General features: G+C 46.9%; 2 protein-coding genes across 3 annotated transcripts in view; both read left to right on the forward strand.

Annotated features, from left to right (window-relative positions):
• Positions 1-94: 94 nt before the first annotated feature.
• LOC139060803 (calcium-activated chloride channel regulator 2-like) lies at positions 95-21,618 on the forward strand. 2 transcript variants are annotated; one of them, XM_070539963.1, is made up of 6 exons: positions 95-308; positions 4,531-4,749; positions 5,253-5,526; positions 14,118-14,291; positions 18,995-19,375; positions 20,528-21,618. In XM_070539963.1, the coding sequence occupies exons 1-6, from the start codon at positions 102-104 to the stop codon at positions 21,037-21,039; spliced, it is 1,767 nt and encodes a 588-aa protein (XP_070396064.1). In that variant the 5' UTR covers positions 95-101; the 3' UTR covers positions 21,040-21,618. The 2 variants fall into 2 exon arrangements, with proteins under 2 accessions (XP_070396064.1, XP_070396065.1); XM_070539964.1 differs by having other exon boundaries at positions 19,079-19,375.
• A 1,158-nt stretch (positions 21,619-22,776) lies between these two features.
• The window catches only part of LOC139061456 (arylsulfatase B-like), a 46,429-nt gene continuing 44,518 nt past the window's right edge, over positions 22,777-24,687 (forward strand). The window contains exon 1 of the mRNA XM_070541448.1: positions 22,777-22,962. Coding sequence (XP_070397549.1) covers positions 22,777-22,962 — 186 coding nt within the window. The remainder of the gene's footprint in view (positions 22,963-24,687) is intronic.

A 24,687-nucleotide genomic window follows, 5' to 3' on the forward strand; every position in this document is an offset into this window, starting at 1 on the left:
CGTTTCAGGTACTGAGCACTCCCGACGAGACACCAGAAGGCGGCATCATCGTGTTGATGAGCGACGGCGCTGAAAACAGGGCTCCTTACCTCAATGACGTCATGCCGCACTTGATGGCCGCCAAGGTGGAAGTCAGCACGTTTGCGCTGGGGTCCAAGGCCGATGATAAGCTTGAGAAGTTGGCCACGGCCACCCGTGGAAAAACGTTCTCCTTTCAGGACCTCCAGGGCAACACTGCACTCCGCATGGAGACAGCCTTCGTGGAAGCCACCACCACACAGGCCAGTGCAGACAAAGATTACGTCACGGTACGTATGGCGCCCTTTCACGGCACCATTTTATAACGTCACGTGGTCCCACACGACAAGGTATCATTTAAACAGGCATGCGCTTTCACACGTTTCCAGGCAACCAGCGCAGTTTGTCGCCGAGGATGGCACAGAATTCCCCCGCTCCCAATGATTACCCTTTTAAACACTTCGACCAGGACTAATCACAATAAAACCATTCAACACCCCATTAGTCGTGTGAACTCTCATAAATGCTCCTTGCTCCCGCAGGTCATTCAATTTTTATAAGACTATGCTATCTGACACATGTGTAAACTATTTCCCACTGGAATGGTTTGTGAAGTGTATTTAGCACGTATCAGAAATTCCTAATCTTGCATACTTAGTTACATTCCTGCGTTCAGATTTGCTTCAAATTTTTCTAAAGTTCATTTGTATTACCCTTCACGAAGTAATTGTAACTAATTGTGTAACTCCTTCCTCCATTATATATATATATATATATATATATAAATATATATATAGTCATATAATGAGAAGCCAACACACACTGACACCAAGTACAATGTAGGGGAAATTGCATGTGCTTAATAAATGAAATAAAGTAATGATAAATTCCCAAGAATACACATAAATACACATGAATACCCAAGAAAGTGGATGGGGAAACGCCGCCGCGGTAGCTCAATTGGTAGAGCATCGCACGCGACATGCGAAGGTTGTGGGTTCGGTTCCCACCTGCGGCAGGTTGTTTTTTCATCCACTTTAATTTCCATTAATTTATCATTACTTTATTTCATTTATTAAGCACATGCAATTTCCCCTACGTTGTACTTGGTGTCAGTGTTTGTTGGCTTCTCATTATATGACTAATAAATATCGGGCCCCTCGATTAGCCCCCTTTCTTCTCGTTTATTACATAACGAGGGTCTCGAATCCGGCAACATTGATGCCTTCAGGTAGCATATGTGGGTTTATTGACCAGTTGCCTTCACCCGAAAAGATCACGTTCTCGTGACGCCTGCGGCAAAAAAGACGTTCCACGTCCGCCGCCAAGGTCGGTGAGTGGGGGCGCTGGCTAACACTCCCAGCGTTCTACTTGTACACATAAATACCCAAGAAAGTGGATGGGGAAACGCCGCCGCGGTAGCTCAATTGGTAGAGCATCACACGCGACATGCGAAGGTTGTGGGTTCGGTTCCCACCTGCGGCAGGTTGTTTTTTCATCCACTTTAATTTCCATTAATTTATCATTACTTTATTTCATTTATTAAGCACATGCAATTTCCCCTACGTTGTACTTGGTGTCAGTGTTTGTTGGCTTCTCATTATATGACTAATAAATATCGGGCCCCTCGGTTAACCCCCTTTCTTCTCGTTTATATATATATATATATATATATATATATATATATATATATATATATATATATATATATATATAAGCCCTAAATAATGGAAATCATAATCATCATTGTCATCAACCCATCTTACATGCACTGCAGGACGAAGGTCTGTTCCATCGATCTCCAATGACACCTGCTCTGCGCTAGTTGATGCTCTCCTAGGCCTGCAAATTTCCTATTATTTTTTTTTCACACCACATTGTTTTCTGCCGTCTTCGACCGCGCTTCCCTTCACGGGGCACCTATTCGGTAACTCTAGCAGATCTCCGATTATCTGTCCTACGCAATAGTACGTAATTGTTTTTTAGCGTAAATGTCCTTACACAAGGCCTTGTGCAATGTGAAATCGACAGACCACATCAAACAGAGCAACAGTTAGAGAAGCCTAGAATATACCCTTCAGTCACCCTGCATGCAGTTGGCGTGCGTGACGCTTTTTGCTGTCGAGTAGTGACATGCTGCGTGTGAGTGAACGAACTCTCTGCTCGGCCAAATGAGGCTCCATTGTACCTCTGTGGGCACAGCATAGGTGGTGTCCACAGCGCAGTGGTGTCTATGACGAGATTCCTGATGTGCGATTGCTTCTGGTGCTTGCAATCAGCAAAAACATAGCCTTCGAGATCTGTATCGGCTACTCAGTGGCAACCACGGCTCGTCAGTTGGTTTGGACTCCCCCTATAAGTGCCCACGACCATTTTACTGAAGGCATTACTATCATTTGACGCGATGTTGGACGCGCCTCGACACCTAAGCCATTATTTAAGGAATAGTCTTTGCCTTCATTGGCAATTCCTGCAACAAGTATTAGGGAGTTTTAGAATAGGGGCCCCAATATTTTGGGGCTCCAAACAGCTTTGCGAGTGTTAGCGTTTGGGCACGCAGGAGTGGAGAGTTTTAGAATAGGGCTTTGCGTTTGCGGATAGCGTCTTGCGCTGACAGCGCCACTACGCCGTCTGAGCAAAACGATTAAAAATAATTAAATAAAATATACCATTTTATGATATGAATAGTAATTTTTACTTGCATGTATTCGCGTTTAATTACAATTTATAGGTTATTCTTCAAGCAGCAAACAATTAGTTGTGCTTAGTTTTGAGCAACAAAACCAACTTTACGTGCCTTCACCAGCCAAGCTTAGCCGTGTTAGGCGTATACGAGCGATAAAATCCACACTCGAATTTGGAATCAGCGGCCTCTAATGAATCAATCTTCATAACACACGCTAGTTTAGAGAAAGCGATAACTGCAGTCACTTTTCCTAGCTTGCGAACTTCACGCGTTACCGCAAATCGAACCCAGTTCGGTGCTAGGTTGGAGCCGTCGCTTCGATGGGTGCCGCCATGTTTCTTGACGCAAAGCTTTTGGGAACGCCATTTGAACTCCCGCTAAATCGGTGAAATAGCGTTCCCAACACAAAAACCAAACGCAGTTTGCGTCTCGCGCATGCGCAGTGGCTTCGACGCTATTTCTTTGGGGCCGCAAAACGTTTGGGGCCCCTATTCTAAAACTCTCTATTAACTTGTTCTGGAGTTTGATCGGGTCATTGTACATAGAATTATGATTCGTTACTCTGTAAGCACTAGTACCCACTAGAACGTTCTCAGACGATTATTTCACCACCTCGGAATCCTTTCAACGATGTCTATAGAACCTTGGAATATAATTACGTTGAATGTGGAACATTTCTTAACACTCCATATTGGTGAATCAATAGAAATAGGTAAATTCATCGAGATCTTTTATTTTACGGCCCGGATAACATGACGCATGTCGCCGGTGTTAAGTAAGCATCGCCCCTGCAAACTTCATTGACGTCGACGGTATACCTTCCAGATTAGCGGGAGGTCACCTAAAACATGAAACCCCGCATCACTCTTGCCGTTATTTCCGACAAGGGGCATCGTTTGCCTTTAGAGACATGAAAACGTGCGCATTTGTAAATATTACAGCATATGGAGGAATGCAGAGCGAAATTTTATATATGCAGGTCCGCCACCACAAGATAAACGTCACCGTCACAGCACATCCCGAAAATTAGGAGATTAGGAATTCCAGCCATGACATGAATGGTGACGTAGATTTCTGTGTAAAGATAGACAGACAGTAAAGACAGAAAAAGACAGATAAATGAGATGCAAAAGGGAGGAGGGTTAACCGGCATATAGATATACAGTCTGCTACCCTGCACTGGGGGTAGGGTAAGAATAGCTGAGCGAACGCTAAGCTTTTTTTTTCTGTCACGCGTTTACTTGGGGGCTTTACGGGCCAAAACCACGATATGATTACGAGGCACACTGCAGTTGTGGAATCTGGATTATGACCACCTGGGTTAGCTTAAAGTGCGCCCGCTGCACGGCACACGAGCATTTCTGCATTCCGCCTCCATGGAAATGCGGCCGCTGCGGCCGGGAAACGTACCCGCAACCTCGTGCTTAGCCGCATTACGCCATAGCCCCTAAGCCATCGCCGCGGATAGCGGAATAAGATCGAGCGGACGGAATCTCTACAAAATCACGGCCCCGATTGTCGCGTCCCTATCCTCTCCCACCACAATAACACCATCCTCGACGACCGCATTTAAAGTCCAAATGGAGCCCGAATATTGAACGTTCCATAAAACACAACGGTGACATCGAGTGGCTGACGAAAACTCGTCTGGTCAGGGATGATCACGGCAAAGAATATGGTGGCTCACCCAGCATAGTGACCAAGACTGCCCTATGGGAGCCGACACGTGGTTTGTTTTATTTTAAATGTTTTATTCCCTGGTCCGTGTGCCCTATTCTGCACCGCAACAGTGCGTTCAGGCAGCCGCTTTGTTCTTTTATCAACAGCTCACTGACGTCGAAAAGGCGTTTACGGGCACGCTAGAGGAAAAGTTCGTGCTCGAACCATCTTTGGGAAACAACACTGTCGTCGCCGTCGAACGAGTGAGCGGTGAAGTCGCTGACATGACAGTGACGCTCATCGATCCCAGTGGCAAAGAATGCCACAAGTGCGCAGTCCACGGTGACGCGGGAACGAAGAAAATCGTCATACCCAGCCCGGCGCAGGTAATGTACCACTTTTCTCTGTACAGCGAATACAATGACTGGGGGTCAAAATGATCAGCAATGCGAAACACAGGGCTAGTAATTGCAGCGTCTATCACAATACACACACACAAAAAAAACAAGAACATAAGTTTCTTTTTTCTCTTTCTGCGTAGTTTGCGAGACCTAGCACTCTGTTCGTACAAAGCAGGCCCAACCACCTTAAGGGGTACGAAGGAACAGCACGTGACCATAGCTCGTGTGCGCACACAAGCCACGAACGCTTTCTTTTTTCAGCCTTTAGTGAGACCCGTATCTCATAACTACGAACAAATAAATCGTACAACTAGCTACAACTGTCATATTCGGCACCGCGATAGCAAAGTTGAAATGGAATGCAATGTATTTGGTGCGCTTTGATTTCTAACTTTAGCGTTTTATATGTTCTTGATTGTGTAATTCATTCATTCACTGACCGACTCATTCATTTATTTATTTGGTTATTTATTTATTTATTTATTTAGTCCGGCGAGTGGACGCTTCGCGTGCACAGCTCCGGTTCGCGCAAGATGGAGGTGAACGTCCGAATCAAGTCCCAAGCCAGGGACATAAAGGACGAGCCCATTCGGGTCACGTGCCGAATGGGAAGCCTGGAAGTTGGGAAACCTGACGAGGCGGTCATCTACGCCGACGTGAGTAAAGGTGCGAACGTTGTCCTGGACGCCACGGTCGTTGCTGAGGTCACCGGCCCGAACCCACCACACAAGTCTACGGTACCACTTCGTGACGACGGCCACGGTACGATTCAAGCTCCGCTTCTCTCGCATTCATGCTTCTGATGCAAAGTAAAAACAGTTTGAACTGTTTACCTTAGAGTAGATGTACTGTAGTAGGTGGGAAATTGACGAATGCACCGTGCATTGGCTGCAGGTTAAAGAACCCCAGAGGTTCAAATATTCCGGAGTCCTCCACTACGCCGTGCCTTGTAATCATATCGTGGTTTTTTTCACGTAAACCCACTGGATGCTTTTTTACCAGGAACATTCTTGCGTTTATGTTTCAGCGGTCGCTTGGCCAGTGATAGAAATTGGTTCAGTGCTTCTGAAATATCTATACCAGCTGCTGACCTGGGTGAGAGATTCCACTCCTGAATCGCGAAGTGGAAGAAAGTTAGGGGGTTCAGTGCAGGAGAAAGGCTGGTTAACTTTGTAAAAATGGTCGGAGCACAAAAGCTGCCTTTTTTATTGTTACAGTGTAGGCCCGAAGGCCAAGAGGGCGGATGCAGTGCGGTTTTGTGGGCTGAGCTTGTACTGAGTCCCTAGGCTGTAGCCGAGCATATGCGTAGACGTAGGCTGCAGTACAGGTATCCGCAGACTGGAACAGCAACGCTAACGGTGGAGCTTTGTGGCGCTGTAATTCACCACAATGCGTTAGAGACGTTCTTTTGTTGCACGAAACTTTCTAATAGATATTATAGAATGTCACTCGAACCAACGTCGTGGCTGTCATAGCCTCAGATTTCTCAATTAAATATTACGCAACGCAGAAGTCAGTCTGCTCAGCATGCACTCAACTAATTTCGAATAATTTATTTATGTTGAGAACAATTGCTAAATTGCGTCTATTGTTGGGAGAATTGCTTTTTTGTTAAGACAAAATTTGCGTACGAAAACTCCGGGTATAGAAAGAAATAACAAAGTGAAACATGAAGCTTACAGGTCAGCAATAAAAAAAGCTATGTTTGTAAAACAACTGTACAAGTTCGACGCATAAAAAATTTATCATTCAACAACTGTTGCATTTATGAACAAATAATACGCAATATACAGCGAGAGTTTTCGCGAACGCAAAGTCAATACATATAACAGCGCTCCAAACATAGCAAGGAATTTTCCAAAGCTTCTGAGACCGGAGAGATTGGCGTTCATGTTATTATTAGCGACGAAACCCAGATGACCACTGCGTGCTTCGAATACGAAATCAGTGACAGGTCTCCTATTGTCGTTTATTGTCTCGTTATGATGATAGAATGCTTAGGTTGTCGGTAGTGGCAGTACCCCGGAAATGTAGTCACGTATGTGATGGGGTTAGGTTTTATGCGGTTATTGCACAGCTAGAAAAGAGCCGAAGCAATGGGGCACTATCAGGTATCATTGGCAGTAGAATACAAATAACCTTTATTGAGTAGAATTATCTGTTAGGTTGGCTGAAAATTTTCATGTGAAGCCAGAATACCCCTTTCCCAGTACAGGGCGAGAACGCGCAGTTTAAGCACACTGTACGGCAGCTAATAGCTCCTATTCGGAGTACAGTGACAAACGGGACAACGAGACGACGACGAAGTGTTTCTATCATAGAACGCTTGTACCTTTGTCTCGCTTTGTTTCCTTCCAAACTCTGGGAGCTGCCGCTCCCTTGTTGCGGCAATGGATGAAGAAGCCCTCGAAGACCTTCCTGGAGTCAAGCCATCATGTGGTGTCGCGTCCAGGAAACGTGGAAATGCGTCAAGTGACACGGACAGGGAGCAACCGAGTTGTACTCGGACAGCGTCGACTCGTCGGACAATGATTTCACACTTGTCATGAGCCGAACCACAAAAAGAAGACTGCTACGGAGGTCATCGTCACCAAGTGTTTCCACCGTGAAGACAGCACCTCAGCGCTGGCCGTACACCAGGCTCTTCATGCCTGTGGACCCAGTGTCCAATCTGCGACTTCTAAGCAGGCAAGTCCTCTCTGCGTTTCTAGAGGGAATCGGGCCAAACGAGATAAAGGACGTGAGAATAAACGCACGGAAGAATGTCCTAGCAGTAGATGTTCTACACCGTAGTGCACTGCAAAGCCTACGGCACGTAAGGGAGATCGACAAAGTACAAGTGCGATCCATGGTACCTACAGGCTGCAATGGCACTGTCGGCGTCATTTATGATGTCGATATTTCTATACCAACCAACGGCTTACGTATATTGATAAAGCCAACTACAGAAGACACTCTTATCGCGCACATCACAAGACTTGGCAACACACGTTGCCTGAAGCTGTGGTTTGAGGGAGACAGCCTTCCCACACATGTCAAAGATGCCACGTCCGTCATCCAGTCCGCCCATACATACCGAAGCACCTGCAATGCTACAAACGCTGCAAGATGGGACACGTAAAAGCTGTCTGTTGGAATAACGTCGTGTGCCCACGGTGCGCTGAATCTCATTCAGCAGATGCCTGGCGCCCAACTGTGTTCAAGTGCCCTAACTGCCATGGTACTCATGAGGCATCATCCAATGATTGCACGCGGGTGAGGAACGAGTGAGCAGTACTCAAACGTATGGTACGGGACCGTTCAACACACAGAGAGGCTGCCGCTACTCTCAGGCGATGACGACATCGCCATAGAAGAGCATCACGAAGAATTACATATACTGAAAGAAATACACCATCTTACGGCAAAGCGGCTACCGTATCAACGCCGACTTCCACAAAGACAGACACTTGCGAACACGAAGAAAGGGGAAAGACTCGCACCTCCTGAAGAGTGGCCAACACTTCCACGAGCACAACCTGCATCGGAGTCACATCAAATTGCGCCACCCTCAATGACCTCACGAACCGAGGATGCGACGACGACTGAGGATCGCCAAGTCGTAGTGATGCTAAATCACTTATGGACGCCATGCGCATTCTACTGAGCAACATAAAAACCCCGTCGGCACAGAGCGCACTGCAGGTGCTGGACACCTTGAGTCCGGTGCTTGCGGCTCTAGGGTAAAACCACGGCCCAAAAATTACCGTCGTTTCAAGAGGAGGTCAAGAATGCATCTGTATTTCAGTGGAACGCCAGAGGGCTTGAGTCACGCATGTCCGACTTCAGACAGTTTGTATTTACGCACCAATTCACCGTTATCGTAATTTGCCAGCCCAGCCTGTCAGCTCCCATCAGACTGTCCGGGTATGAGGGCTTCATGTCCTCCACCCACGGAGAGTGCAGCAAGGTCGTTGTGTTTATACACCGTGACTTGACTTATGTACATCACTCAGTGCCTCCGGACGAAGCAAATCAATACGTTTGCTTAACAGTGAAGAAGAAAAAGCTCACGTTCACAATTCTTGGAGCCTATTTATCTCCAACAAGCCGTCTAGATTGTGAGCGTTTACGGGGAATATTGACATCGACTCCACAGCCGTGGGAGCTCACTGGTGACTTTTACGCCCACCATTACCTATGGGGAAGCTCCAAAGTGAACTCTATAGGCAGAACGTTGGTGTCCTTTGCCTATAAAATCGAATTTTGCCTGTCAAACGATGGAAGCCCTACTTATCTGCGTGGATCAGCGTATAGTAGCTGCTTGGACCTTACCTTCGTTTCACGTTCGATTTCGAGAAGAGTGCACTGGTTTTCGGATTTAGAAACGCGGGGTAGCAACCACATCCCAACCTATTTGAAGATCGAAGGTTTGACTAGCTCGAAGTCCTCCAGAACCATCCAGTGCACCGATTGGCCTAAACACAAAATAACAATGGAAGATTGTTGTCGTGATGGCACCTCCTATAACCTACAGGGCGCGATAAAGAATGCCATACAAACAACCACGCATTTGCTTTCGAAGAGTTCTTCCCGCACCGATTTCGACATCGAACTAGCGAAACTTCGAGCAATTCGCCGTCGTGCGGAGCGAAGATATAGACGCACGAAGTCCAATTATGATTTGACATTGGCTAGACGAACACAAAAGAAGACACAGCGTCGCATGAACAAGCTGGCTTCGCTGCAATGGGTATCCTTTTGCGAGTCCCTGGATCCGCGAAAACCTCTGTCGCTTATATGGAGGACTGTTCATGGCCTTCGCACAACATTTGGTCAGCGCCACCCATTTAAATCTCTGGCACTCCATCTACAATGTAGAGATATTCACGTCGCTGAATCTTTCTGCAGAAAGATTGTTGGCGAAGCAAATTCCGATGGAACGGGTACGGGAACGCTCGACCACCCACCGTTCTCACGCTATTCCCTGCATGGAATGCCCTTTTTCTATGGAAGAACTAGAAGCTGCGCTGGCTTTGTGCAGGCGTTCTTCAGCGCCAGGACCTGACGACACTACATACCGTGCCCTGTGTAAGCTAGGAGACCAAGCTCGGAAGGCACTCTTGCTCCTGTACAACGACTCCTGGCAGACGGGTACAGTTCCGCAAGAATGGAAGTCAACTCGCCTCATTCCACTTCTGAAAGCTGGCAAGTCGCCTTTGGACATTTCCTCATACCGTCCGATAGCACTTGCCAGCTGTGTCGGAAAAACAATGAAAAGAATGATTTTAACACGTTTGGAATGGTACTTAGAATACTATGAAATCTACCCAGATGCAATGGCTGGATTCAGACGTGGCCTTTCGTCAACAGACAACGTTGTTGACTTGATAATATTGTGCAACACTGTTTCTAGACGGTAAAGGGGCTTATGATAATGTCACCCATGAAGCCATCCTTAGCACGTTAGAAGCCGTCGAACTTGGTGGTAAGATGTATATGTGGGTGTGCAGCTATTTACAGAGGAGACCATTCTATGTCGACACAGAAAATGGCCCGACATCCGAGCATTACGGTAGCCGAGGAGTCCCTCAAGGCGGAGTGCTTAGCCCGACTCTTGTCAATCTCACCCTCTGTGGATTAGTTGATAACCTGCCAAGCACCGTATGACTTTCCATCTATGCGGACGACATCTGCATTTGGGCATCAGGTGTAACACGACTTCAGCTTCGCGCTCGGCTTCAGAAGGCTGCCACAATGACATATTGCTACCTTCGTGAACAAGGACTTGAAATTTCATGCGGGAAGTGCGCAATGGTGGTATTCACGAGGAAGCGAATGTCTGCTTACGGCGTATCTATTGACGGGCAAATTATATCATACAGCAGAAGTCACAGGTTCTTGGGAGTCGTAATTGACAGAGACCTGTCTTGGACTCCGCACGTGAACTTTGTGAAAAAACCGCTGACTGCTATCTGTCACCTGTTCAGGTTCCTTGCAGGAAAAAGCTGGGGAGTATCTGTACACGCTATGTTACAGCTGTGCATGGCGTTGTTCGTTGGATTCCTGCAATACAGCCTGCCTGCAATATCCAACACCTGCAAGACTATAACCTTAGTATCATTCAGAATATTCAAGCCCAAGCCCTTAAGATTTGTCTTGGCAAACCACGCAGTGCATCAACGGCTGAAACCATTGCCCTTGCGCAGGATTACCCAATCACGACGCGCATTACCGTATATGACAATGCGTATGCGTCTCAGGCATTGTGCTAGGACCCCTTCCCACCACTTGGTGAGCCTCACTGCTGCAAGGCCCTGCTCGACATTTAGCGGCATTGTCAGTGCACATCGTGTGTCGTTTACTTCAGGGTACGCACCTGCGGCCAAGCCAGCGTTTCCTCCGTGGCGTTTGAGCAGTCCACAAGTACATCTAATGATTCCAGGACTACAGAAGAAGACAGATCTACCAGCCCCTGCTCTAAAAGAGCTGAGCTTACTTCTTTTGCATGAAAAGTACAGCAACCATGTGCACATCTATACCGATGGATCGACTACGTCGTGCAGTTCTGGTGGTGCCGTGGTAATACCAACGCGAGGAATAACACTACGCTTCAAGACATCGCATGTCACGACCTCAACGGCGGCAGAACTAACGGCCCTGCGTCGAGCACTGGAATTCATTGAATGTGAAAGAGCTAGAAAATGGGCTGTGTTCTGTGATTCGAAACCGGCATTACAGTGCACGCAGTCAGTTCTCCGACACAGATGCCATGACCAATTGACATACGAAATCGCGAAACTTTAGCATCATATCCAACAAAAAGGTCACGAGGTCCTTTTTCAATGGGTACCTGGCCATTGTGGAATCAGTGGCAATGATTGCGCCGATAACGCTGCTCGCACAGCACATCTTGAAGAGCACAGCGTTCCGATTCAGCTTTCGAGGACAGACGCCACAAGGCAGCTTCGACACCTGGCACGCAGTCCCACACTGACCGACTGGAACTCGCCAAATTTACGACTTACACGACTGCATCGATTAAACCCCTCCCTGCAACTCCGACTTCCACTCGGCCTTCCTCGACGTGAAGATATGCTTCTCTGTCGCCTTTGGTTAGGAGTTGCCTTCACAAAGGCATACTCTACATTAATTGGAGTGACTGACAGTCGAGCATGCGAGGTCTGTGGCACCGAAGAAAACATCGACCACCTGCTGTGCCCCTGTCCACGATACACCCCTGAGAGACAAGAACTTGCCAAAGCTTTTCAAAAACTGGACAATCGGCCGCTTTCTGTGCAGGCTTTGGTGGAACACCGCCCCCATCACCCGTCGGCCCATAAAGCGGTGAAGGCGTTTTTGTGTTTCTTAAGGACGACGGGTTTGTGCGGCAAATCTGTGACATTTAATGCAATTTCTGTAAGACCACACGCGTCAGCCAACTCGCCGCAACTTCCTTCTTTCCTTCCCTCCTCTCTCTCCCTGTGATCCTTGTTTTCCCCTTTCCCATTCCCCCGGTGTAGGGTAGCAAACCGGACGTTATTCTGGTTAACCTCCCTGCCTTCTCCTTATCTCTTTCCCTCCTCCACAGTGACAAATAACCCATGGTCCGCGATGACAATAGGCACGCCGGCGCAAGACATTCTACGCGCCTGCCCCACTCGCCGTTTCTCTTACCCCATATGTAGGGAGGAGGCGTTCTACCTATAGGGCATAAATAGCTAAGCCTATATTAAACTCGAGATGGCAAGTAGTATACGACGCCCTGGTACAGACCCGATCATTTAGGGTGGAAAGTGGCTACAGGAGACCCAAAACGAGGGGATGAGGCACCCGTGTGTAAATAACGCACGCACGCGAAGCCGTTCCCCCTCCACGGGCTGTGACGGCATTACCGCCTTGGTTATGCCGCGCCGGGCATCGCTCAGACAAATTGAGCGGAACATCTCCTGAACGGACAGGCAGGCAATGAACTTTGTTTAGGACCTAAGGGGCGACTCCAAAACCCCCTTACGAGGGAGGAGCCGCTGCTGGTCGCTCCCACGTCGGGACGGACGGGCCTGACCGCCGCGCCGCGGGCCCTGTGGACGGCCCGTAGCGGAGCGGCGAGGTTGGAGCTTTTGCTCTTGAACGGGAACTGTGGAATGTATGCGTAGCATTAGATGGCGGTTGGCGTGGCACGGACTTTTCCGGTTCGGCAATGTGAATATTTTCATCTATCTGCTCGTACTTCTCACGCACATATAAGCAAATAACGCATAATACATCATTATCGCGCATCATTACCCGCATAACGCGTTCCGCACCATGCTGACCGCCTCATAATGCCAAGTTACTGTTCAGGAAAGTCCCGCTTAATTAGGAAAGGTTAGGCCGCGACCTGGATTTGACGTGGCGCCCTTGGGCTTTAGCAGGGCAATACCAAAGCCACTGCGCCACCACAGCCGGTCTCGTGCAGCTAATGCAAAATCAGCAAGAATCTCACCCGCGTTTTTTTAATGGTTTCTTCGCAATACAACAATGTAATGTGACAAACCATACAAAATGTATTGCGATGAAGTAAAGGCAGAATTCGCACAGGTAAAAAGTACAAACAACGGGTCATTATCAGTGCACTTTGACAGTCGCTCCAAGGCACCAAAGGACAACGGGGACGCAATACCTAGAACCCAAACTGCTCGTGGGTTAAGCGGGCCCAAGGCCTCCGCGCACATGGAGTGCGCTTGTATAAGATCGGCATTCCGCTATTGCGGATAGGCTATCTTGCATGCGAACATCGCCAACACGTTCCGGCCTCAGCGGCCCCAACCCACGGGTCACAGTTGCTCCATTTTTGAGCTCTACTCCCGCCCCCCCCCCCCCCCCACCACCACCCACTCCCTTCGCTGATTTTTCAGTGCCCTGGACATAGTGCGCCGACCGTAGCATCATAATCTCAGATGCTCTCCTGAGGTCGCCGTTCATTATTTTATTTTCGAATTACAGGTGATCTCACCACAATGAGCATCTGTGTTGCGGTGAAGGTTACTGTATAAAGCCCATCCGCCATTACGGAACGTTTATAATACCTCTGCCGAAAAGTTAACCGTAAAGTGACCAAGTTAACGATAAACGATGAATTCAATTACTAAACCCGCAGTTGTACCTCACGTCCGGAAGCTACGTCGTTTAACGTATGACTGACACGCACCGATGCGTGGCCTGCGCTCGATGCACAAAGCCGCTCTCCTTACCATTATTCTATAAGTATTCTACTGAACACTTCTATAAGTAAGCTCGATTATCCACCACTGCGTATCAAGCTCACTTATAGAAATAGTGCGCTGTCGCTGACCGCTCATTTCTCATGTGCTATTATAATGGATCTTTTCCAGATCCCGACATCGAGGCCAACGATGGCACTTACAGCGGATACTTCGTCCAGTTCACGGGCAAAGGGAGGTACACTGTAGCGGCTCACGTTTCGAGCGATCACCGGGCTCGACTAAGCGTTCCGAAGATTGTTTCTGGCAGCTTCTTCAGCAACCCTGTGTTTACATTGGAATCCGGTGAGCAGCGCTAACGCATACATTACCACAATCCTTTTCGAAAAGCGAGCTAGAGCGTTATTGTGCGTCAAGTCGACGAAAGCGATTTTGACTCAGTTGTATCGGAAAGATGACTTTCACGTCTTCTTTCCACTTACGTACTCCAAGGCACGCTTCTGACATTACCAGGAGGATTGAGTGACCGAAATATTAGGCGGGTAATCATACTTACTAATACAAATCTTTTCATGAAATTCAACTGAAAAAGGCTCGCTACTCGCACACGCCCACGGTGAAAATCTGTAGCACTCAATTAAAGGCGTTGTGCTACCATGGCTGCGGTTGTAATTTCGCCCTTCGGCGAAAATTTTCAATGTTTTACCGCAAGAACAAGCTATAGTGCGATTTAGTTCCTCTAGCTACTTATAAAAAAAAATCACACGAATAAAGCGGCAGCTAACACTCAGTATATCTCAGATGGCTCTAAGCGAATGGAAAGTGTGTCAGCTAGCAACCTATCCTACAGGCACTAGTACTTCTTTTTTTGCTTGTTTACCTCCTGCAGCTGAATATCTACCACATTCTGTGTGTTTTCATTTGGCTAAATTATACCTGGGGTGTCATTTAGAGAGTTCTATGACGCGTTCAACTGAGGCAAACGCTTCCTTCCAGCCGACTTTCCAATTTCCTTTTCCTTCCAGGCAAAAAGAATTCGTAGTTGACGTAAATGAAAATAGCTAGCCAATAGTTTTTGTAAGAATCATTTATAAAACATTCAAAGTAAGGTAAGTATGTCCGCTAAATATTTTGTATACCTAAAGGATAAGTAGGGTATAAACCTCTACTTCGGTGACGAAGCGAAACGATACTGGTCTGTCTGAGAAGAGGTGCGTGTACCTTAATGCAGGAGGCCTTCAACCAGTTCGTAAGAATAAGTTAGCTAGCAGGACGACGCTGCAACAGAAAAAGAGTACAGCGACCCAACATAAGATGGACAGAATCAAAATAAGGGCAACATTATTGCAGTATCTGTTATATTTTTATAAATGGTGCTACACTTGAGCCGACGCAAAAATTATAAAGCTGTTACAGCCAACATTAAAAGGTTACTGCGGCTACGAGCAAAACGTCTGCATAAAGAAATAGACATTTGTTTGAGGCAATCGCTGAGACAGACACTACGCAACATTCTGACAGAGACATATTGCAGAATTAAACTATGCTTCTAGCCGCCTTAAAGGAGTAGTGACGTAACATTTTGAACTTTTGATCTTTTGGGGTAATTGATGGAGCTCAACTTCAGAATCATACCATACTGGCGATCCTCAAAGCACTCCAAATTTATGATATGCAATAACTACGCTACGAAGCACTTTCGATTTCGTTTCTCAACACGTTCTGTTCATTACGCCATTAAATCCAGAAGATGGTCACGTGGGAGCGAAATCTTGTGACGTTTCGGCACTTGCTCCAGATCGCTCGGTCATCTATGCTGCCGCTCATTGCGCACCCTGATTTGACAGGACTGCAAACTGGAAGTCAGGGGTAATAAATGCGGCAAGGACAGCTCACAGCTGAGATCAAATAAAACACGCGCTGGAACGAAAAGTCAGCTGAGGAAGCAAATGCATGAAACAAAAATCGCAAAAGAGGTCCCATAACAGATAAAACGCAGGGGAATATAAAGTTCGCTGAAATAAGTACCCAAGGGGTGCATTACACTTTATTATTGCGAGCTCCAATACTGAGGCTACATCGCGTCTCAGTGCCACCGAATCACGCCGCACACAAGGACGGTGCGGACGAGTTGCTATAGAGTGGCGCGATTCCTTGCAGCTCAACCGAGCCGCACTTTTCCGCAGACTGATCCAGCCATCCGGGCCATCCCTTGTATTCAGCATAACACAATTTTTAAAGAAGTCACCTGAGCGAGAGAGAGAAAGAGTGGGAGAGAAATAGAAGTGGGAAAAGGCCGGGAAGTTAACCAGACGCACGTCCCGTTTGCTACCCTGCACTTTGAAAGGGGAATAGGGATGAAAAGAGAGAAAGAGAGGAGATAGAGAGAGCACAGTTTCGCGCACATTTGAAGCTTCGCATCGAGTCTACACACGGCCGCCAAGAGCTGTCGAACTGAGACACTGCAACAACGCTTTCGTGGCTTTCTGTGCCATCGACTTATACTGTCATGGTCCAAGGATCTTAGTTTCCGAAAATGGTCTAGAGTCCCGCTGGTTCAATGCTCTCCGGAGAATTTCATGCTTGACGTTGCATTGGGGACAGAGACATCAGATGTGTTCAATCGGTTCTATAGTTTCACAAGATTCTCACATGGGCGTATCCCCCATACTAATGCAGAACGAATAGGCCTTTGTAAATGCCGCCCTGAGCAAGAGGCGGCACAATACTGTCGCTTCAGAGGTAGTGTGCCAGAAAGCACAATTATACTCTTTGACCTGAATTGCTCAAAGAAGCAGACATTCAGCACTGCCATTTGTTAGGTGTTTTAGTAAACTCACTTGGAAAGCATATTTAGCGCCAGCGAACAAGGACAGAAGAGAAACGACATCACAGTGCGCTGTGGTGTCGTGTCCCTTCTGTCCCTGTTCTGTACTTGTAAGCAGACTTCTGAAGTGGAGGCGCTAACACAGGGCGGTTTTGCGCCCTGTGTGTGTGTGTGTGTGTTTCTTCTTTGTCCTCCGTCATTTTAGCGCCTTCACTTCAGAAATCATGCTTAACCAACACGCCCAACTATGCATCCTAACGTTGTAAGCAGAAATTATTTGCGGGAAAATATCCGAACGCGTAATTGGCCAACTAACAGAACTTCGCTATCACTGTATAACTGATTATATAGCCCATATTGCAAGTCATGAATTGTAGCCAGTGAGTTCACACTGCATATCCGCGTGGAACAAATTCTAAGAATAACACCGGTTTCGATATATTCGTTTCCAAAATGTGCGGAAAAATCACATTCGTTATTTTTGTACTGTAATGCATTAAAAAGGCTTGTTTTAAATAAGGAAGAGGAAAAAACACTGCATTCGCAAGTTTGATGACGCTGATCTCGTTATGATGACGCTTATCGCGTTTTCCCCTCTTGGCCGGCGGAGAAGGGAGGCTTCGTTCCGGCCGCGAAGCTCTCCACATCTCAGTAAGGTGCCTCGTGGTGGTCTCGTGCTGACGATGCCCTCTCGGTGAGCGGATAATTCCCCCCTCATCTTTTAAGAGGTTCAATACATACAAGCATTTGTCTCGCAAACCAGATTTATTTCAAGGGAATTTTCCACGTCTCAATAATTTCTCTCGTCGTATTCGAGTGCTGATTGCCATGTTATAGTTTGTTAACGAAGGTTCCCCTCAAGTCTAAATATTTTAAGGCAGTTCGTCGTGTGCGTATCATGGCCACGCACGCTTATATCTCCTTCAGTTTCTCTACCACGGTTGCGCTTTAAAACCACGGCGCTGCAAGTTTGCTTCAGAGACTTTCCTTTCCTTCCCTCTTCTCCGCCCTTAAACTGGCTCTGTTAACTACTACACGCAGAGACAAAGCAACAGCGGGCGCATTAGATCCTATAGATGCGATGAATATTTACAATTATTATTAGGGTTATAATTATATTCGAGTGCTGATTGCCGTGTTATAGGTTGTTAACGAAGCTTCCCCTCAAGTCTAAATATTTTAAGGCAGTTTGTCGTGTGCGTATCACGGCCACGCATGCTTATATCGCCTTCCGTTTCCCTACCACGGTTGCGCTTTAAAACCACGGCGCTGCAATATTGTTTTCCTCTCCTTCCTGGTCATGATGATGATGATGATGATGATGATGATGATGATAATCTCAAAACAGGCGCTAGTTTCAATAGAGAGAGAATGCAAGAGGAAAAAAGCAGGGAGGTCAACCAGACGAGCGTCCAGTTTACTACCCTACAATGGGGCAAAGAAACACAGCTTCAAAATTCAATCTAAGTGGATGTGCCTTGAGAGCTCACTGGCTTCTATTCGTATATTACAGTATGCGCCGTAAAGTAATTCGTTTAAATGGTGACTACTGCAATCTTGTTAGGCAGCCAATTACGCATTTTAAATTTTCTTTCCCTTTTTATTGAGTTGGATTGTTAAGAGTAATCGAGCTCAAGATATACATACATATATGTATATATAAATATGTATATATAACATGTCCGGTTACCTGCACTGCATGGAGGAACAAGAAACAGAGATTCAAAGAGATACGAAGGAAGAAATATGAGTAGGGAAGCAGAAGTCAACATATAAAGTAGGGAAGCAGCAATCCCCGCACGTCACATCACAAGCTATCTGGCAGGCAGGTAGACCGCGCAGCAAGCGAACCAGCCCTCTAGCTGCCTTAAACGCTTACGACTTAACATCTTTTGCTCTCACAGTGGTCACCGTCTCTAGCATAGTACACAGCACTTGTCTCTCCGCACCATGGCAAGCGCAGATACACAAAGGATGTGCGATTGTTTCAACACAGCCGCAGCTGTCATAGGTAGGGCTCTCAGCCTATCTAATAAGGAGTGAATATGATGCATATACCAAATTCACCTCAAGGATTAGAGTTGGCTATCTGTCGCAGGAGATATTTATGGATTCCGTTAACACTAAAAAAGAAAACACTCGATAATTTTCTCTGAAATGACAAAGCCAAGACCAATAAGAGCACAAATATGACTCTAATATAACATAAACGTCCTGGCAGACACATCGGGACGAAACGCCGAGCCGGACTACAAATACTCGATCGACGACTTCAAAGTCGACAACTCGACCGACGAAGAGGCAGACACATCGGGACGAAACGCCGAGCCGGACTACAAATACTCGATCGACGACTTCGAAGTCGACAACTCCATCGAAGAAGAGGCAAACCAGACATCGGCGGGTGCCGAGCCAGTAGGCGCATTCCAGAGGGTGGCGCCTGGAGGGTCCTTCCGGGTGACCAAACACATCGTGCAGAGGCAGGTGCCCCCAGGTGCCATCGGCGATCTCGCCGTAATCGAACTGCGTCCAGGAGCGAACGACACCTTGCAGGGGCAACTCGTGTGGACGTGGCCCGGAGCTCACTTAACATCGGGAAATGGTAAGAGTCCGCCCACAAATTTCTTGGCGTTGCACGTTGCTTAACTGGAAACTGGACTGAGCGGAGTGGTGCCTTTCAGTTGCCACGAGTGGATTTCAACCGCGATGTCATCGAAGTATGAAGCTCGCAATTGGTTCGCCGCTGCACTTGGGAGCGTGCGGTGCTGTCGACGTTGCGTGAAGGGAACAAACACGCACGCTTGCTGCGCGGTGATATTCTGCAGGGTGTTTCAGCGAACCTTCAAAACATTTTTCTAATTGCCTGTGGCAGATAGCAGAATTCTAGTCCATGGACTGGCCTATTCCAAGAGGGGGACATTACTTGCACAAGAAATTGAAATGCATAATCGAAAAATTAACAAATAATCTCTAGTTAAGTCTTTAACTTATGGCACACATTGCAATTAACAAATTTTAGTGGTTGGGACTGCAAGTTATATCCACTCGAAAAAGAATGTGTGGATGACACCATTTACGAGATCTGCATCGTCAAAATTTGCGGTAAAAATGCAAAGCCGCTACACTTTAATACGAAAGCATCGTTTTATGCATTGAGGCACAAAAGTAACTGGGACGTCAATGCCTTTCTCCGCAAAGTTTGGAGAATAGTATCTCGAAACTACTGTCATCCTGAGAGGTCGTTCCAAGCGGATCCGCCTTGCGAACTCCGCGGCTAGAATTTGTAAATTGCGATGTGTCATAAAGAAGCTAGTTCAAAGCTTGATTAGTCATATTTTGTTAATTAGTCGATTATGCATTTCAATTTATTTTGCAAGTAATGCGCGCCTCTTCGAGTACACCAGCTTATGACTAGAATTGTGCTATCCACCACAAGCAATCTATAAAAACTTTCGAAAGTGTTCGTTCAAACACCCGGTACATGCGGCTGCTCACCTTCAACGCCACTTCCGCTCTACTTTACTGAGCTAAAATTATCAGAACATCATATGTTGTGACCTTAACTGTTGTGTGACAGTAAATTCTGTGTGTTTCGGTGTTTTCGGCGCTCTTAATATGTCAAGATGCTCAAACGAAACAGGGCACCTCTTCGCGTTGACTTGTATATCCCTGTTTGCAAGACGCAAAGCGCATCCTACTGAAACGTTCCTCCCCTTGCGCCTTCTTTTGACCTCGAGTACTGTATATTTTGCAGCTTCTGCAGTGGAAATTCGAGTTAGCGAAGACTACGCAAAGCTAGACTCGGACTTCGAGCAGCAGGAACAAATTACGATGTCTGACGTCGTCGAAGGCAGTCTCGACCCTCTACCTGCCGGTACCAAACACGTAGTCACTTTAGCGTTCTCCCCCACATGGGCCGCACCTAGACCCGACGGGTCCTTCAACTGGAAGGCATTTCTGGCGGCTCGCGTGACAAACAGCGATGGGCTCAAGTCCAAGACGTCAAATATCGTACAAGTGTTGTACGTGCCTCCTCCTGTAACGACCACACTGGCCACCACCACAACGGAGGCGACCACCACGGAAGCAAGCACACCTGAAGTAACCACACCTCAAGTAACCACACCTCAAGTAACAACAACTGAAGTGACCACAAATGAAGCAACCACAACCGAAGTAACCCCAACTGAAGTAACCACAGTTGTAACCACAACTGTGGTTACAATTGTAGTTACAACTGTGGTTACAACTGTAGTGGTTCCGTAGTGGCTGCTTGCCCAACGGAAGCAGCCACTACGGAAATTGGAACTACGACGGAAAGTGCTACCACGACGAGGGTTGCCGAGGAGCGTACGCGCAAATCGCGCGGTTTACCGCACCCGTGGGTGTGGACCATGATAGGCGGGGTTGCAGCAGTGATCGTGGTGGCCACCGTGCTGGGAGTGCGACTCCGAGGGAGCATAAAGAGGCGCAGAATGTGCGATTTTGCGACCGGCTGACCAAGGACGGATCAACGCGTGTGTGCCAGTGATTCTGCTTTAACCGTGTTCTAGCAGCACATCTTTTTTGCTGCATCGCAATGACGCAACAAAAGTGCCCGATGTTGGACTGTGCCATAACGTGAGAGTGCCTCACGCTTCGACTGTCTGTAATTCGAGTGAGTGCCCGCCTTGTGCCCCCCACCCCGCAATCTAATTACATGCAGGATAATGGAATTCTTTGTGAATGTACCTGTCGGTCTAGTCTTGTAACCTTCGTTCTGAAATAATTAACTCTGTTATTATTATTATTATTATTATTATTATTATTATTATTATTATTATTATTATTATTATTATTATTATTATTATTATTATTATTATTATTATTATTATTATTATTATTAAGGTCTAGAAAAACATTTCTTCTTAGTAATGAACAGCTTTATTACGAAAGCGCGGGGGTTCCCCGACTGTCAATACAGTTGTATTGAAAAAACGGGCACTCAGGCCTCATTAGAAGCATTGAGTGACCATCTATTTTCTTCACTTGAAAGAAATCTTGTATGTTGCGCACTTTTTTTAGATGTGGCAAAAGCCTTTGACACGGTATGCCATTCGATTATGCTAGAGAAACCGTGTAAATAGGTTGCTAAAGTGTATGTTAAAAAATGTTACTTATGACGTATACAGACCACAAGAGGTGAACCTTTTTCAGATGCTAAAAATGCCGAACATGCGCTCGCTGTTTGTTCAAACAGTGGTACTGAAACGCTTCTGGAGGGATACCTTTAAAATCCCCACTGTGCCTCGCCGTCCTTTACGGCGTGCACCTGCTTTTTCAGTTCCTCACACACGTACCAGATTTGGCAGATATACTCGAGCCTTTTATGTCCCAGATATATTCAATGCTCTTCCCTCGGAAATTTCTTCCTGTAAGTCTGTACGCGACATTCGCAAAACTTTAAGGGCATTGTACACAGAATGATTATAGGCGTCATATTTTAATTTTTTCTGTCATTGTTGAAACATGTATTCGCTCTCTGGTCGTTTCTTCGCTTTTTTTGTGTTTTCTTTGTTGTTGTTTTTTGGTGATTCTCTTCTTTTTTTGCCTAGTACTTTATCACTCGCTGCCTTAGTTTTCAATCTCTTTTCATTTTTATTTCTTTCAAAGGAACGAAAAGTCATTTTCTGGCTGAGTCATTTTACTGACTGCCGGGTTTCGCGTCACAAGCTACTGTGGTCGCTTAGGGGAACCTGATTTCTGTAATTATACTCGCAGATTTGATAATAAAGTATTATTATTATTATTATTATTATTATTATTATTATTATTATTATTATTATTATTCGTTGTTTCGGTATTGTTCACGTCAATGTCGTTGTAATTTTCCCCAAAATTTGCATAGTAAAAAAAATGACCACCCTTCCACTACTGTGAAGAAGGGTACAGGAGAAGCTCTGCATCCGGGGCTCTTCGTTGTCGTAACGCCCCGGCTTCGCGCTCCCTCACGGCGAGGCTGGCATGTCGACGACGAGCCCTTTCTCGAGCGACTTCCCGGCGGCGTTTATCAAACGCCACCTGTTCTTCGGCCAAACGCACAACGCGCTGCTTTTCCTTCGACGCAGCCTGCCCTTCCGCAGTACGAACCAAACGCAGCTTCCCCATCTGACAGCCGGGCCTGAATGGCGGGAAACGGCGGGAGCCGAGGTGAGCGAACAGGCGATCACACCCTTTCCTTCCTCCGGAGAGAGGGGACGCATGTGATTGGCTATCGCGCATTGTGCTGCATATATTTCTTCATGCATATAAAACCTCCCTTTAAAGGGTGCGTATAATGAATGTATGTTCAAATGTAATGTAACTATTTTGGATTGATACTACTCATACTTCCTCGCAATAAAGAAAAAAGAAAGACAGTGGCTGAATCGGTTAGCGTGGTGGTATCGCAACCTAACAATAAATTTTCATTTTCGCACGGCTTGGTTCTTTTCTTTTTCCTACGGCAACACTAACACCGACGGCGACACGAGTGAGGCAATACAACCTTCGCCCGAAAATTCAAAACTTTTGCCTTCGGCGTCGATACACCATTGCCCGCGTTTCCTCCGTGTTTGATAAGTATATCCTGACAAGCAGCCTGCGTCGCGGCTCCTTCGAATTAATTTACGGTCTCAAAAACGGCGTTGAGGCAGGGCCTTGACGTTCCTCCGTGGGAGACCTGAGCCCGGGTCGCGTTAAACCTTGCCGGACGTACAAAAAAGTTGTATCCATCCATCCATCCATCCATAAAAAACGGTGTCCTTTCAAGCCACGTTTATCGACAGGAAAAAAAAACAACGAAGTCAGCACGGGAAATGCCAGGAGTGGCTACGCATACTGTTCTGTGCGCGGCCAAAAAATAAATTGGCAGTGGCTTAGCTCGGCTATGCCAGGATATACGTAGCGAAAGCTAAGACATAGCATGGTTAGCCTTGGTTAATCTTGATTGCAAGTCCAGGTTAGTCTGGTTGTCTGGCTATGCTGCAGCATTCAGCCAGTCGTTCGGCGCGCTGTTCGTCTGTTTCCTGGGTGAGTCGTTTCCTCATCAGCTCGTTCCGATGTCGATTCCAGGCCTACTCCTGCTTATCAGAATTGTCGCCGTCCATACTGCAACCTCAACTGTGGTTGCGGCGCCCGCGAGCTCTCCTTTTCAGTCCTCCGACATTATATCGGGCATGCGACGCAGCTGGCGAAGCGAGCGGAGGCGAACGCAACGACGAGGAACGCAGTGTGACGAGGAACGCGTTGTGACGTCATGTACCTGCTCAGAGCACGGCCACCTCGAAATCGCAAGTTCGCGGCCAGTAAAGCTTTCGCTTTAAAATTCCCTCACTTTGAGCGATGCGCGACTCGCGCATCGTCATGGTGGAGGATCCAGGTAGTGGCGATCTTATTGTGGAAGCGGGGAACCCTAGCTCCTTCCCGAGCGTTCGAGCACGTTCGCGCAAAATGTAGCGTCGACAGTTGGCTTAGTTGGCAGACATTCCGTTTGCTCGACGCTACGCACCATTTAGATTTTACGCAAGAATTTCTTTTTTTTCCCCTGTAACCCTTCACAGACACCTGCACGGACGCTCATTCGTAGCACAGACTCATCTGTATGCAAATTCTGCCTGCGGGCACGCAGCTGTGCTGTTCGACAGGAAAGACGGTCTCGTCACTTTCCGGACATGCCTTGTACAAACAAGAAAATAAAAAGGAAAGCTACGCGAATACAGAACGAAGGCTAGTCGGCAGTTGTGCATCGAGCATAAATAAAAAAATATGCGTGAAAAGCATTCTTCTGATGTTCTCCCTAATAAACGATTTTTCATTGATACCGTGCAGAAGATCGTGAACGTTCACGTATTGTTGCTATCGGCCTCCTCTACCGATGCATGCAGTGCTCACGTG

Source organism: Dermacentor albipictus, chromosome 6 (assembly GCF_038994185.2).
Source record: "Dermacentor albipictus isolate Rhodes 1998 colony chromosome 6, USDA_Dalb.pri_finalv2, whole genome shotgun sequence".
NCBI classification, from domain to species: domain Eukaryota; kingdom Metazoa; phylum Arthropoda; class Arachnida; order Ixodida; family Ixodidae; genus Dermacentor; species Dermacentor albipictus.

Bases quoted from the DNA above. Each gene is read 5' to 3' on its own strand.
- LOC139060803 (XM_070539963.1), top strand. From the start codon at position 102: ATGCCGCACTTGATGGCCGCCAAGGTGGAAGTCAGCACGTTTGCGCTG. The intron at 5,527-14,117 runs GTACGATTCAAG...GATCTTTTCCAG, and splicing joins ACTTCGTGACGACGGCCACG to ATCCCGACATCGAGGCCAAC. The intron at 19,376-20,527 runs GTAAGAGTCCGC...TATATTTTGCAG, and splicing joins TCACTTAACATCGGGAAATG to CTTCTGCAGTGGAAATTCGA.